Genomic DNA, 16,634 nt, shown 5'->3' on the forward strand with positions numbered 1-16,634 from the left:
GGGTACAGGGTTTATGGGGGTATGTGTGTGTGGGTATGGGGTTTGTAGGGTGTGTGGAGGGGGAGGGTAGCTGGGTGCAGGGTGTGTGTGTGTGTGTGTGTGTGTGTGTGTGTGTGTGTGTGTGTGTGTGTGTGTGTGTGTGTGTGTGTGTCCTGGGTATACCATGTGTCAGCCAGAGTAAAGGACCATGTGTCAGCCAGACGGGTATCCTTTTTGCTGAAGACAACTCAATACACCTTCCTTCAGAGCAGGAGCGTTAACCTGGGGAATCACTGTCGGGCAATACAAGAGATGCTTCGACAGTCCCCTCTTGTTTTTCTGTAGGGATAATTGAGCTGCCTTTCCAGCACTCTTCAGTCTTTCTTCTATCTGCACACCACTCCAACCTCTGTAGCAATACAAATTGATTAGAGTAATCTGTTGATTTGTAATTAATGTGCTACTCCAGGCTAGTTAAACATCTAAACCTTCAAAGCCTGCCAGGTCCTCAACCTGTTATAAACGTTGAGGTTCATTTAAGGAGTGAATTTTTTTTGTTTGTTTGTTTCTTTAAGAATATAAATACTTTATAGCAGCAACTTTGTGCAACTAGGTGGTTATAATCATTAGCAAAATACGCCCAATGTTAATATTTAAAAGTATTTCTATATAGGACCCAAGTTTCCTGTATGTGTGCACCATCAAGAGGATGGGCCCACAAGCTAATGCTCTCACACCTAAATAGCCACTTTGCAGATGGTAAATGGCAATAAGCCACAGTAAAGATGGTTTTGAAGAAGTTAAATTACCTAAGTGCTGTATCTCCTATGTAAGCAGTGGAAAAGCTTATATTCTTTGACACATCAGATATTTTTTGGAAGGAAAAGTGTTTGCTTTTCACCGTGCAGTAGTTTGCATTTTTGTCATTGGTCCATGCTGTTCTTTCTGCCTCTGCCTGAACCCAAACCCCCTCACAGCCTGACAGAAATGTTCGCTTATGCAGCTAGCCCTGCTTCAGTTTGTACCACATCCTTCTCCAGCATTCGGCTGCGACATCAGAAGTCGATGTCCATGTCAGCCTCTGTGCACACGAAGATGATGTTACCTCCAATAGACAATGGCACAGATAACTTCAGGCCTGCGTAAGAAACAAAAATCATTGTGAAACTAACTTGTACCCACTGCTTCTTAACTTTGTGCTGTGGAATTTTAGTCCTAGACTGTTAGTATGTATTGCCTACAAGGTGTTTTCCCTTGGTTTTTTTTAGTTTTGTTCACACTTGTCTTGTGGTGTCTCCAGGTTGTCTGTAATATATATTCCTGCCATATTTTAATAACTTTTTCTTACTGTTAGGAATATGAGAAATCCCTCTGTTATCAAACCCCTGTGGAGGGGAAGAGAGTCTATTCTAGTCATTATATATGCTTAGGGATATCCTTTTTTTTTTTTTTTTTTAAGTAGACTACCTTTCATATAGAGTTTTTACAAAATGTTCAAATTTATGAGCTGCTTCACAGGCACAGAGATAATGCAGGAGATAATTGGGTGGCTTTTTCCCCTGCCTGCAAGGAAGCTTTTGCTTTATCCATTCTTGCTGTCAGCCTTGTCGGTGAAAATCTGCCTGCAAAATTTCTTCCAGGTTTCCACTAGTTTGCTCAATGTTAATATTTTTTCTACGTGCACCGGTTTCTGTTTCAAGCAGTCTTTTTACTCTTAACCTTTTTTGTAAAATATTTTATTTTTGTAATGTGTTGTAATTTTGGTCCTTTTCTATTTTGGCCTATATAAATATGTCTTTAATTAAAAAGTATTATAGCAGTTACAATATTTCATTCTTTACAAAGCTTTGGGTTTCTGTAAATGATGGTTTGGCACTATAATAGTATGTTCTTGTTTTCCACTGTAGCACTATTCCGGATCAAAGAACTCCAGTTGCTTCAACTCACAGCATCAGCAGTGCAACTACACCTGATCGCATTCGTTTCCCCAGAGGAACTGCCAGTCGAAGCACTTTCCATGGCCAGCTCAGAGAGCGACGTACTGCTACTTATAATGGACCACCTGCCTCACCCAGTCTATCGCATGAAGCAACACCACTTTCACAGACTCGAACCAGAGGCTCCACTAATCTGTTTAGTAAATTAACTTCAAAGCTCACAAGAAGGTAAGATTTTTATTTAAAAAAACAAAAAAACTTGTAGAATTTTTGTTTTCCACTAATCACTTTCTGTTCTTGTTTTTCATTGATCGAGATTGTTTCTGCATCTGAAATGATAGGTGTATTAGGTTCGGGATTTTATTCAGTTTTTGTAGTTATTTGAAAGCTGTTCTTACAGTTTAAAATTACCAAGTCAAATTGGTTTCATTACTGTTGCATGGTGTGAAAGTTGGAGTAGTTCGGCTTCTAGACAACACAATCAGTATGGTGTTTTTTTGTTTTTTTAATGTATATCCTTTACCTCTGATCCTGCAAAGACTTGTTCATGCCTGCCAGTTTAATTCTGATGGGACTGCCTATCATAAGTGTCATCTGTCACTGGGAGAGATTTGATTGGCTAAAATCTTAATGATGGACTAAGGATAACGAACTATAAAGCTTGCCACAGTTCTCAAAATCAGTCAACCCTAGAAGCTGGGCTTAGGCAGAAGTTTTAAGCCTTAAAATTATTTTATTCCTTTTTGGGGGGCACAGTATAGGCATAACCCAGTTCTTAAGCCTCAAGAAGTGTAGCCTTTCCACAGAGATGAAGCAGAGGACTTTTACTTGGACAGAAAGCTTTGCTTGAAGTTACCCCTAGGACCTTACGTTTCTTCAGTTCCTGCAGCACTTAATTTTTAAAAAAATGCTTGCCCTATATAGTTATTTAAAATGGCCTACAGTTCATAGACCACTGTGTGTACTTGAATGGTCACCTTGAGCTTGTCGTCAAAGGAGTGAAGCTCTGGGTACTAGCTTTGTCTTCCCATTCTCTCCTTAAACTACTGCACTTCAAGCTTTGCCTGCTCATTTTGTATTATAGGTGTATACCACAAAAGCATTGCTAACTACTGAGTGGTAGGTTTTTTTGTAACCATAAATGTACTGCCACTCAGTCATAGTTTCCATCCTTCAAAGCTCTGTTTGCTAAGTTAACCTGGTATTTCCATTTAACTGACAAGTGATGCTGGTTTGGGAAATTTACTTTCTTAAAAAAAGTTGCAATTGAAAGATTCAGTGCTCACAGTCCAGCATCTGGTAAGTTTTATTTAGCCCTTGCTCCTAATTGAATTTCTGCTGCATATTATTTTAACAAATGACTTTAGATATGTAAAGGCCACACACATGAACAATTAATTATATCATGTAAAGGGAGGGAGGATGGAGCTCATGTCAGCAGGTCTCTTCTGTTTAATCTGGTTTGTCCTAGCTTGTGGCAAAGGAAGCCAAACTGTAAGCAGTGTGTCCTGTTACACTGCAGTAATTTACCCCTGAAGTAGCTTTGCTTACTTAAATTAGATTCAGCAGCATAATGGTAAAGGTAACTTTCCCCACCTCCTTAAAGGGCTCTAACTTACCTTATCTTGAAGAGGAGAAATGTATAGACACATGAGTGTGGAGTTTTTGACAATGGGTCTGTGTTTGTCTCTAACTTTTTTTTTTTTTTTACGTAGAAATCTTTTGTAAGCTTTGTATCTAGTCAAACACTAAATCCTTTGGGACCATCTTTTTTTCTTTTTCTACTCTTGCTTGTTTGATAATGTCTTTCCTTAATATTTCCATATAGCATTCTTGATGTGACTTAATTGTGTTAGGAATATGCCAGCTGTAAGCTCTGTTCTTGGAACATCATCTGGCATGCCCAATTATTTATCCTATAATCAAGCTTATATTGCCATGAGCTCTGTGTTTCATCTTGCAGCATAAGAAGCTTTTTAAGACCCCCTTTAAAATACTTTTGACAGTAAATAAGATTTTAATTATCTGAGGATTATTTTATAATACGCACATATGAAGCAGTTTACCATGTCATGTTACAGGTTACATGTTCAGCTTGTATCTCATAGATCCCACTTAGGATCAGGGCCTGATTGTGCTAGATGCTGTACAAACTCTTAGGAAGGTGGACAGCTCCTATCCCAAGCACTTGATACGCAAGTTGCTTTTTTTCCTCACGTGATATTTGACTTCAGTTCTTTTTTATAGGGAGTACTCCTTGTACATTCATAAAATACTTATGTTCTGGAAAAGGCAGTTCTACAAGCTTTTCCATTAAATATTAATGCATCTTTAACCAAATTCTTGGCACCAACTGACTAAATTGTTTTATGAAGAAATTAGTTAATTTGGGGGCTATAAACTAATATTAATTGTTACTAATTTTGCAATAATGGAGTTTATGCATTTCAAACAGGAGAATAAATCCAAAGCATCCCTTCTTCAGCACATACAGTGCTAGGGTGTTGAAAGTATTTTTTTCAATAGTTACATTTTAATTCAGGGTATGTAGTTGGCAGATTTTTCTCAGAGGAAAACTATACCCAAGTTAATAAAACCGTGAGAGCAGTTTGGCCATAATAAAACCCATTCTTCTAACCTCAAAATAAACTTGAAATATTACTTCTGTGGGCATTTAAATAAAAAATCTCATTATTGCATGTTTCACTTTTTTAATGGGCTTTTTAATTTACTTTGTACAGAACTTTTTTTAATTATTGTTTTGGCTTAATTTCTTTTTAGAAACATGTCATTCAGGTTTATCAAAAGGTAGGATTTATTTATATTTAAAAAAGTGGCGCTCTGCAATTAACCTCAGATTTGGCTTTCTAGCCTTGGTTTTCTAAAAACTAAACTTTCTGCTGAGAACTAAATACTTTTTCTTCCTTGAAAGGAAAATATAGAAATAAATTCATTAACTAACGACAACATTTAAGGATCTGTGGCACCTGTATAACAAGATGCTAAGCATGCCTTGTGAATTCTTCTTTCTTTGATAGAGTTGTTAGTATCAAAAATAATTTTATTCTTTATACTAATACACTTAGCATGCTTATGTTTTGAAGAATGAGCTATTTAGTATCACTGAAAAATGTAAATTAAATTTAAGGTCACAGGCATATGAAGGTAAGTGAATATACATGTTGGGTTTTTTTTCATTTTATTTCATTTTATTAAAGACATTTTTGAAGCGTCTTTAATGCACTGAATTGATAATAAGTTTAGATATTTAATCATCAAAATAGATCTTGCTTGAGATGTGGAGGTTTGCAGGAAAAATGAACTACTGCATATTGAGTATTTTGAAAGGAAGCATTTGTCAAGCATCTGAAGCAAATTGTTGCTTTTTATACTGTACAACACAAAGACAAACTGAACACCCTAATATAAAGTGTGTAGTTAAAGAATAAAACCTATCCAGTTGCCTTGATGATAAAAAATAAACGTTGAAAAGACTTTGGGTTCAAAATTAGAATTGAAATGATTCTTCATTTTTTGATCTGGCTATATTGTCTAGTACTGTTCATTTAAAAAAACTGTATGCCACAGTACATCGCTGCGCTAGGCTGATGCAGTCAAGTGTAAACTTTTGAAAGAATGTGTAAGTTGCAAAAAACCATTTTGGCCCAACATACTTTCCTCACTACACAAGTAGAGTTCTATCTGTGCTTGCATTTGAAAATAAATACAAATCAACGTTTATGGTTGCACTCTGTAGTTTCACTTATTTTTCAGTAAAAATGATTTAAAATTGCAAGGAATTATTAATTAGTCCAGTAGGAGATTTTGTATACAGCTCATTCTGTTCCAGCTGCTAAAGTTCATATTTAATCAGGAAAGCAGGCTGTGAAGTATACCTTACATACTAGACTTGGACTCGTTTCTTTATTTTTAAGACTCATCTTAGGGCATTTCTCACATATATGCACTGCAGCATTTGTATAAATAGCAAAATTCACGTCAGCACTGAGAAAATGGCAGCAGCGTGCTTTTGAACTAAAATGTATCAAAGGTGTTTTAGTACAAAAGCACACCCCACCATATTTTTCAGCACTGATGTGCATTTCTCTGTTTATGCAAATACATACAACACAGTGTCAGGCACATCGGTTCACATGCTCCACAGACTCGATTATTTGAGTCTGCTCCAACGTGCTGGATTTCTGGCACGTCCGAGCAGACTAACGTACATGTGTAAATACCCTTAGTGATCAGGGCTTTCTCAAATGTATGTTTTAGGGTGATTATAATATGCTGATCGTTACTGAAGTTGAAAGTCTAGTTGGGTGCAAGTTGAGAGGAGAAATATAAGTGGACTGCTATATAGGGGAAGGTAGTTCTCAGAAAAAATTAAATGTCAAGTTTCTTGTACCCTTGACACTGAGTAAAGGCAAAAACTTAACACAGCATACAGATTGTCTAGTTTTGGGTCCCCCACTATAGAAAGGAAGTGAACAAGTTGGAAAGAGGCCAGCGAAGGCCAATGAAAATTGTTACAGGACTGGGGCACATGACTTCTGAGGAGAGACAGGGAACTGGCCTTATTCAGTCCGCAGAAGAGAAGACCAAGGGGGGATTTGATAGCAGCTGTTAACTCTCTGAAGGGGGGTTTGAAAGAGTATGGAGCTGGACTCTTCTCAGTGGTGACAGATGACAGAACAAGGAGCAATGGTCTCAAGTTGCAGCAAGGGAGATTAGGTTGGATATTGAGAGAGAATTTCTCTAGGGGTGTGGTGAAGCACTGGAACAGGTTACCCAGTTGGGTGATGGAACCTCCATCCTTGGAGGTTTTTAAGGCCCAGCTAGTCGAACCTTGGCTGGGATGATCTAGTTGGGGATGGTCCTGCTTTGAGCAGGGAGTTGGACTAGATGTGACCTCCTGAGGTCCCAGCCCTAATTTTCTATGCTTCTGTGAGCTGCTCAGTTGTATATTTGTGACACCCACCAGTATCTGAGGGAAGAGTCTTTGCCTCATACCAAGTCATGCCTGCTGTATGGCATTAGTTTTTTAGCTGTCCAAGTAAAGCTACCACTTCCATAACTGGAAAATATATCTTACCTTTTTCATCTGTCAAAAAGCTATCGTACACTAGAACATTCATGAATTAAAGGCAACTTTGGAAAGCCGGTTGTTGTCCTTCAGATGAACTAATCTTAGTTTGTTTCTAATGACTCGTCTCCTATCCCTGAAGCTGCTTACAGCTTTTCTTGAGGCTGTGGAACTTCCTTAACACCTTTTCCTTCTACATCTCATTGGATGATTCATGACCAATGAGTGGAAACAATATTAGAGTGATTATATCATATATGCTGATAAATACCTTGTGTATATCATGTGACAGAACACAAATTTGGATCATACAGGCATTGTATCACATTGTGAACTGTCTGGAAAGTTTGGCTAATTTACCCCAAGAATAATAGATTTTGTCAGTTAAGCTAATTTCTTTAATACATTGCTTCTCAGTAGTCTGTTCTTGTAAACCTGTAGTTTAATTAATTACTATAAATCTAAGAATCGGCTGACATTTTGGAAGCGTAAAGGCTCTTTCTGACATGAAGGCTTACAGCATAAGCTTCAACTTCAGTTGGAAGCATCATGAGGGTTATTCTGTTTTACTTAGTTGTGTGAGCCCTTGTGCTGGTTTACAGAATGTGGCTGTGCTTTGAAAGTCACAGGGAAGGAACATCAATAGGAAGAATGATTTTTGCTACTTTGAAAATTTACCCCAAGTACTGTATGTCAAGTTACACATCGCAAAGTACAGTTTTGAGTCTGTTAAATGGTTTCTTTTAACTAGTTTGTTTTAATTTTTAACTCTTCCTGATTAAGTACTTAAAAAATCTTGCATAAAATAGTACTTATTAATTCCGATTTTTTGGCAGGTGTTTTATTGACTAAGAACATCTGGGCTCTCAATTTGTAGAGTAGACAGTATTTAGAAATTGTCCAGATTTAACACAATTTCAGTTTCAATAACTGAAAAACGTCTAAAAAAAACTAGTAAGTTGTTTATCTTCCTGAAAGCATCTGAACTTTTTGACCAAATGAATCTTGAAACTTCTTGGATCTTTTACTGTTAGGGTAATTAGTTACACTCCTATTTCTAGAGAGACTCTAAAGAGACTGTGGGACTGAAGTGACTTGTAAATGCTTGTGATAGCAAGCAAATATGTTCCCTCGTGCTTCTCAGGGGCAAACAAGACCCTTGACATCCTTCAGGTACTTGAAAGTGTATTGTTTGAGAGTTGAGAAATAACTTCAGACTCGACTTCATCTGCCTTGCTTTCCACATGACTCTTTAGAGCAGTGGTTCCCAACCTTTTTGGACCATGGACCGTGCAGACCAGCATACTGTAGGTCAGTCACATCTGCACTTCCGGTCTGGCAGCCAGCCTGCCCTTCGCGGCCCAGTATTGGGCCGTGGCCCAGGGGTAGGGAACCTCTGCTTTAGGGGATAGCTGTTTTTGAAACCTCAGTATCTGATCAGCCTTACAGCTAATGGATCTTTTCTTCCCCAGCAGTATTCCTACAGAGAATGGCAGGGACAACCACAGACTTCATATGTCTTTTCCCTTTTCTTTCTTCTGTTACCCTTCCAGAGCAGAGAGCCATATCAACTTTGCCAGTGCTACTAAATGACCTATATTTTAATCTATCTTTGTCAGCTCCCAGAATTCACTACCTGAAAGGCGATTGGCATGAAATAATAGCTTAAAATGGTTCTACTGATAATATTCACTATGTTGAAGAAGAGAGCAGTAGAACTATTCTCCTTTTAAAGGGCCTGAACTTGCATCCATTGATTTGTTGGGAATGTAATGTAATTGGTAATAAAATATAGTCCTAAAGACTATATTCTCTATCTGACTTTGAGCAGCCATATTTGTATTGGACACATTCACTGCTATATGTTGGCAGTAATCAAAAAGGATTCCTACTGCAGTGCAAGTTTCATGTTCTTAAAACATAGGCAACATGATTCTAAATAGCTGTGAGATATTTTAAAATTTTTACCCTTCTTACAGTGACACTGTTTAGATTTTAGGGAGCACTGGATTTGCAGCTGAATAAAGGCTTTTTTTTTCTGCGTCTCAGCAAAAGCTGCTGGTCACAAGACAGAAAGATATATTAAGACTAACCTTGCAAATGCTTAGGGAAGCAGTTTTCTAACAAGGTTGTAGTATTAGAGCCCACTGTGTAAGAAGAACAAGATGCAGCCCACCAGCTATCGTCAGGAGAGAAAGCAAAAGCAAGACCTTGGAGATGGAGTCAGCAAGAAATGAGAGAGAACCATCAAGTTACCAGAAGAAGCGAAGGTCAAAGTCTTATGCATGTGCTCTTAGCAGAGAGGCATGTAAATAAATGAAATGCATAGGCAATTCCATGCTAATGAAGTAAACAGTGAACAGAAGTGGAGCTTGGGATGGGAGGAGAAATGGGTGGAACGAATGTTAATGAGCATGAACCAAAGTGTATAAAATGTGAAAAGAACTAATGTTCAGTGCAGGTCCCCAGTTTGTTGGTTTTTTGGGACCTGGCCCGAAGTTGTCTCCATTCTGAATAAAGCTGTTGCAAGTAATGTGTGCTGGTGTTTGCTCCCTGCTTGCTCTGGCTAATGAGTAACAGGATCCATGAGCAATTGGATCGTCATCTCCCTAGTCATTGGGCACCACATGGAGTCTGGGTCTAATAATCCTGACCAAAACGGTAGCCAGGAGCTGTGCTACTGTCTAGAATAGTATTTTTAGTAATTCAGGAAAATTCCTGAAGCCAAATTTTCAATCTCTTCTAGATAATAGAATATAACTGTAACTAAAATCCTGATGTGACAATTAATATGTAAATATTTCTACTAACTCTAGTTTGAAAGCTTTGTCCATTTTTGATTTCTCATTTATCTTCCATATCTCCTCCTACTGTTACTTTTTAAACTGACTTGTATCTTTAATCAGATAATGATTTTCAGAGCAGGAACCGTGTTTCCGTATGCAGTGTACAGTGCCTGGTTCAGTAGGCTTCTGATTTAGAGTTTTTAAGCATTTGAACAGTTAAAAAAAAAAAAAAAAAATACTTGTTTACTTGTAATGCATAATTTTCTCTTTACTTTTATGTTGCATAAATCTCTCACTGCTGTATTAGTTTCATTTGTATTACAGAAGCAGTTAAGGATTTGGTTCCCTATTTCATTCAGATTCTTATGCCAGGCCCTTTACAGGAGCATTAAACATCTTATTCACAAGGAAATACAAATGTAGTACATGCAGTCTCTGACTTTTTTTATAGACCTATATTGATGCACAAAAACACTTTCCTGTAAAATGGTTGGGGTTGCCCCATATACACCACAGCAGATTTAAACCTGCAGAATCAAGAAAATGAGATTAAGCCACCCAAGTTACCTTATCTTCTCCCTCACTTAAAGAAACATACTTCCTTGCCATAAGTTTGTTTCTGGCCTCCTTACCCATCCTTCTTCTCATACCTGTTTTTACCTGGCTAATCCTCATCTACTGTCATTACTTTGTGGTCTGATGGGGAGAGATAGTGACACCGAGGGAGAATGAATGTTGTCAGGTTTCCTGGGGTATAATACATAATGTGATGTAGGTACGTGTAGGTAAAGGTAAAGCGAGCACAAGAGAAGTAGCAAGGTGTAGCTGTGGGAGATCTTTTCCTCTTGATTCTGTTTGCCTGGAGGGTTTTTAAGTGTAATGTTTATCTGTAACATTGTGTCTTAATTACACTTTCCACCTATGATCTATATATTACTTAAGAACTGTACGTCTGTTTGCTGCTATAATTATGTTTTAAATAGGGGGGGTTTTTCCAAATATACTTTTCCTCCCAGCACATTGTTGTCTGAACTAAAATGAACATTTTGCATTCCCCCCACTTCAGTATTAGCTTTTTATGAGTATTTAAGTATTGATACAGTCTTCAGTTTAAAAATTAAAAAATCCTAGTTTCTGTAAACTTTGAGGCTACCAAATGCATTTTGATTTGGTTGGGCAAAATGTATTCTACAATTGTTGTGATCTAGAAAACCCATTACATGTACTGTTGCAAGTATGGTAGAATTTCCGATCACTTTTAGCAGCTGTTCAGAAAATGTATATGCTAGTGTAAGATTTGTCTTCTCTTTCCCACTTCCTTTTGCTTCTGCATTCTTTTCAATGAGGCTCCCGACTGAATATGAGAGGAACGGGAGATATGAGGGCTCAAGGTGAGGGTTAATGATTTTTGCTTAAAATGTTACTTAGGTGGGTTTGAACCTTTCTTCCTTTAATGATGTGGCAGTCTGGCTCCAAGCAGTAGGCTTTTAGTTAATTTCTGTGAAACTATAAACCAGAATGATGTTCCCTTATCTTCAGACCAGCTATTAAAGGATTGATTGGCTTGGCTCTAAACTTCCATTTTTCATGTTATTTTTTTCCCTATACATTTATTTGCATTTTAGTAGCTGTAATTGTTTTATCTTGCATCTGGCCAGACAGCAGCTTCTAGGGAGATTGCAAAGGTGCTCTACAGCCAACCATTGGAGGGTACTAACCTGATATTTCACCCTTCTGGAGATTGAGAGAAACAGGGTTTTAGTGTCTTAATCTGAAACTTGTTCTTAATCCAAAAAAGAAAAAGGCAGCCAGGGTCTCCAAAAATAGCCTGTGAATTCCTGCCAAATTTGCTTTTACCAGAAAAATAAAACTTTAAAACATTTAAAAAGTAATTGATCTGTTTTGACTAAAATTTACCTCCATTTTTATTTGAAAATTATTTTTTTTAAAGAAATTACTACTTCATTTGCTGAATTTTTTTATACACTTCCAGCAAGCTGAGAAACTAGTTATTGATGCCACTTAACTAAAGAGCATAGTTTAAAACTATCCCAGTCAACCTGAGGGTTTGTCCTGAAGAAGTTTTGTCTGATAGCACATGGAATTGTGATGTAGGTCTTCTGTTACAATACATTTGCTTAACTTCCTAATTGTACTTCCACATTGTTTCACAATTGCCTACCAACACAAGAGCAGACACTAGTTCCCGTAAATATAAATTAATCTACAAATGCCTGTAAGAATAACTTGATTTGGTATTTAGTAGTCATTTAAATATATTTTAATTATGAAATTGAACATGCCACTGGCTTTAAATTGAATTAAGCTAGGGAATTTCACGAAGTTTTGTTTGTTTTTTTTATTGTGATGGTTGGTATAGTTGCTTGAATTCTTTTGTCCCTGTTACAATTTTGGAGCAAAAAAAGTTTTTAGAGAGGTGTCTATCCAGAAGCAGATCTAATACATCTATCTGAACATTACCAGTTACTTTTTTGTAATGGCTTTAATGCATTTGTTCCAGTTCTTTAGCTATGTGAACCCTAGCTGAAGTAGAAAAGGAATGTGAAACTAGCAATTTCTGGAACTTTTCCTTTCCACTTCCCCCTTTTTTGCCCCTATTGAGGGTAGAGAATCTTCCAACCTTCGGACTTACGACTGTGCTTCATACTTTTGATTCTGATAGTAAACGTGAACTTTCTGGTTATAACTTCTAGCGTAATGACAATGAGATTTTTTTTTTTTTGTTACTGCTTCACTGAAATCTTACTTTCCTGTACTTTAGTCTGAAAAGGGCACTTCAGAAGTTACATAACTTGCAGCTGCAAAGTATCTTTCATGCTTCATCTGTAGCAATCCATGACATGGACCAAAATACTTCAAGATTTGCTTGAGTAATACTGCCTTTTGGCTTGCATATTTATGGTTCTAGGAAAAGAGCTCTACTTTAGGTCTTTGGAGGAGGAGGACTACATAAGAAGTTTGACTGTCTAAAATGAGAGATTTTAAACTGTTAGATATCGTAGTACTATATTAGTGTAGCATATTCAGTCCCAAAAGAGGTGGTGCGTTGAATTGCCGTCTAGTACCCTTCATTCTGTTAGTTCAGTGTCCCAGTGTTTACAGCCTCTGGAAAAAAGACTGCTGCAATGCAGGGTCTGAGGATTGCAGTAGAGAAAAAAAATCCCAAAGGATTCTGCTGCTCCAGCTTTTCAGCAGTTTCTGTCAATGAGCAGCTGCTGTTAGGGTTGCTTTGGCCTTCATTTAAACCTAAACTTGTAACACACAACTGCTACCTTTAGTAAACGTTCCAGAAATTCCTAGAGCATTCCTAGTGCCATGCACCACAGCCCTCATGGCCCAAAAATACAGGCCAGCCCATGGGGCACGGGGTTCATTGCACTGAAGTGGAAACTTTTCTTCAGCCAGGTAGTCATCCGTTTGCTTCATCCTCCCATCCCCGTTCTTTTCACTTGTTACACCTAGTTGTGCTTTGTCTCAGGATGTAAGTTGTAGGGCAGGAACAGTCGTCTTGTGTGTTTGTACAGTTCCTAGCACAATGGGGCCCTGCCCACACTTGGAGCATCTAGGCTGTAACCCCCCCCCCCCCCCCCCCAAAAATGCCCTTTGAATATGTCAGTCGCTGTGTTCACACAGGATTTAAGAGGATGTTGGCTGTCTGATTAAATCATCTTTTATTTTTCAGTCGCAACGTAGCTGTGGATCAGAAGGATGAAAACAAGGAAGCTAAGCCCCGTTCCCTGCGGTTTACTTGGAGCATGAAAACCACCAGTTCTATGGATCCTAATGATATGATGAGGGAGATTCGGAAGGTCTTGGATGCCAATAACTGTGACTATGAACAAAGAGAGCGTTTCTTGCTTTTCTGTGTCCATGGAGATGGGCACGCAGAAAACCTTGTACAATGGGAGATGGAGGTGTGCAAACTGCCAAGACTGTCACTGAATGGAGTTCGCTTTAAGCGAATATCGGGAACATCCATAGCTTTTAAAAACATTGCTTCCAAAATTGCCAATGAATTAAAGCTGTAATAAGAAAAAGAATTAAGTTGTAAATTGAGTAGCAATTGCAAGTTTTTTTGAGAACACCGATGGAAATGTATAGAATAACATTTAGGCAATAACTTCTGCATCTTCTGAATCATGATATTAAAAAAAAAAAAATTGAAACAAGCTGCTGAGCTGGGAGGGAGAGTTGGACTTTTTTTTTTTATAAGTGCACTACAGCATTAAAGTTGCCTACTATGTAAAATATTACCCCTTCTGCTTTATTTCCATTGCTCTGTCTTTGATGACAAACTGAAAAACACAATATACCCATTTAAATATGCCTCCTGTTTGTGTGGATGTGTGAATGTACAGTATGTGTGTATAATATATAAAGTATTATATGTAAGCAAGTCATCTACAACATCTGAGCTGTACTAGTACCTCTTCTGGGGCTAATTTTGGTGCTAAAAATTGAAATGGCCAAGGAGGAAACACTTGAATTAATATTTAAAACAATTGAATAGTTAACCAGTAAAATGCAGGTTTACGGTTCACTGCTGTGTTAAGAAAAAAAAGTGTGAAGGGTTTGGATTTACGGTTGTGAACATTACTCCTGGGTTTTTTTAAGTAGATCTCATAAGAATTAAAAATTCACTTTTATTCAGTAAGTCTTGCATTATATTTTGCCCACCTATTTATTATTTAAGCCTGAAGCAAATTAAAAACTGTAGTTGATTTGTGTATTATATCCTGGGTAAATGTTTCCATTTTTCTGTTCATGCTAAATGACTAAAAATTAATCTTCTGTTCTTTCTGGCTTATTACTGTGGATTACTGTTCAGAACACTCAATTACTTAATTTCTGCCATTGTCCTACAGAATGTAAATAATACAGCTTAATGGAACTTAACTTTTTAATGTCTTGTCTCGAGATAAATGAGTTAAGTCAGACTTGCTGAAAATTGGCTAGTGGGAACTTCAGACCAAGTTCCTGCAGTACAGTCTAGCCCGGTTTCAGTAGAAGGACAAAAGGACTCCATAAATGACAGTGTTCTGGTGAGAATTGCCACAGGTCTTGGATGCTAGTGTTCTTTACACCTGCACAAATGATGGTCTTTTTTCCTTTTGGGTTCTGAGCATTCACTCTGTTAAAAGTCCAAAAGTGGAACTCTAATAACTACTGATTGTTTGCCATAACTTAATAATGACAAGATGCCTGATTAACCACACCGATGACAGTGGACAGCAGAGGTAGTGCCCATTCAGGCTTTCTCTGCCAACTCCTTTCCAATGCGCTTCAACCTATTTGTGGATGTGTTGCTTCTGTCGCTGAGAAGACAGAATTGGCATGGAGTGCGACTGATCTTAGGCCTGTACTAAAATTACTGAGGAGGAGGGAGGGAGGAAGAGAGTTGTGGGACTTTTTTTTGTTAAGCATCCAGAGTAGAAACTTGCTGTATATGAACTCTGGCCAAATCATGTTCTGTAGGCCACAAAACTGCCATCTGATGGTTCCATTCTGTCATTACTGCCCTGGGCTGCATTTGGTTTGTGACCTGGAAGCAAGAGATGCCCCTCACCCATCCAGTCTACCTCCTGGGGCTTGTGTTTTTCTTTTCATGAAACTCAGTTGAATTTTTTTTTAGGGAATTGTGTGGGCAATGCCCTGCTTTATCTACTTGATGTGTATAAATTATGGCTTCTGGTTGCATTCCAAGTGAAGCACCAAAGATGTACTTACTATGATGTTCATTTTAGTGTACACAATTTAGGTTTGATCCAAGCTCAAAACGCAGAATCCTTAATATTTTGCTTACATATTGTGATCCATAGTCTGTAAAGGCAGCAGGCTTCCCCTCTTTTCTCTTCCGTAAGCATTGTTATTATGATAAAGAATAATCATGATTGTTAATGTAGTAAATTATTCCTGAAATCAAACATTTTTTTATTCTATGTATATTATGCACCATGAAATGTCTTTAGAGCTTAAAGTGAAGTTGGAGCTTGATTGGCTGTCAGTGCTGTATCCATGCTTATGCTGCTCAGTAGGATTTTTCCATGGAAACTCCATTTTGTAATAGCAATAAGACATTTCAGGGCAGTTGTAGTTCTCAGGTGGGTATTCACCTACCCTCTTCCTTCCTACATTAGTCATTATATAAGATGTGGGGTTTTCCACACAGGAGTGCACTTTGTTGTCATCACTTTAAACACTGTTCTAATTTATAACATTTACTGATGTAAATCTGTATTCAATGGAAGTTCCAAAAGGTTTCATATTAAATGTCTTCTGCAATACTTTATTCCTATTTTACCTGTTAAGTATATACATGTTTCTAAAAAGTGCACTGGTATTTTAAGTTTAAATATTTTTTTAAAGTTTGTACTTATTCTTCTCAGACTATATTCAAAGATCCTTTAAGAATTAATCTGTATTTGAGGCATTAAAATACAACATACGATCTTTTTATTACCATTAGAAGCAGATTCCTAACAATGTTCTTCCCACATACCATGTAAAATTCAGTTGAAAAATGTCATATTTATTGATCATAAAGAAGAGAGATACTTTCATTCCCATCCTATAGTTCAGAAGCTTTATGATTCTTTAGTTCACTGAAAGTATCGCAAAATATAGTTCACTCAAAGATTGTACTAAGAAAGGCTTAATTCAAGAACACAGGTCTGAATTACACATTTTGAGAGGTTCTGTGTGGGCTTAGGGACTTGCGTGGCTTTGAGTTTGCACAATCAAGATCAAGTTATTTGCTTAGATAATTTAAAAAAAACAATCCTTGTTTGAAGAATCAGTGGTCAGCACGTTATGATTCATGGT

General features: G+C 37.5%; 1 protein-coding gene across 5 annotated transcripts in view; it reads left to right on the top strand.

Moving 5' to 3' along the window:
- MARK3 (microtubule affinity regulating kinase 3) overlaps window positions 1-16,101 on the top strand; it is an 86,283-nt gene extending 70,182 nt beyond the window's left edge. For 3 of the 5 annotated variants that reach the window (XM_019550766.1, XM_019550768.1, XM_019550767.1), the window contains 3 exons: window positions 4,698-4,724; window positions 11,138-11,182; window positions 13,495-16,101. In XM_019550766.1, the coding sequence (XP_019406311.1) occupies window positions 4,698-4,724; window positions 11,138-11,182; window positions 13,495-13,840 (418 nt within the window). In that variant the 3' untranslated portion in view covers window positions 13,841-16,101. The remainder of the gene's footprint in view (window positions 1-4,697; window positions 4,725-11,137; window positions 11,183-13,494) is intronic. The other 2 variants (XM_019550769.1, XM_019550770.1) reach the window with 2 other exon arrangements.
- Window positions 16,102-16,634: the final 533 nt, after the last annotated feature.

This window comes from Crocodylus porosus, unplaced genomic scaffold (assembly GCF_001723895.1).
Source record: "Crocodylus porosus isolate Cpor-Errol unplaced genomic scaffold, CroPor_comp1, whole genome shotgun sequence".
NCBI lineage: Eukaryota > Metazoa > Chordata > Crocodylia > Crocodylidae > Crocodylus > Crocodylus porosus.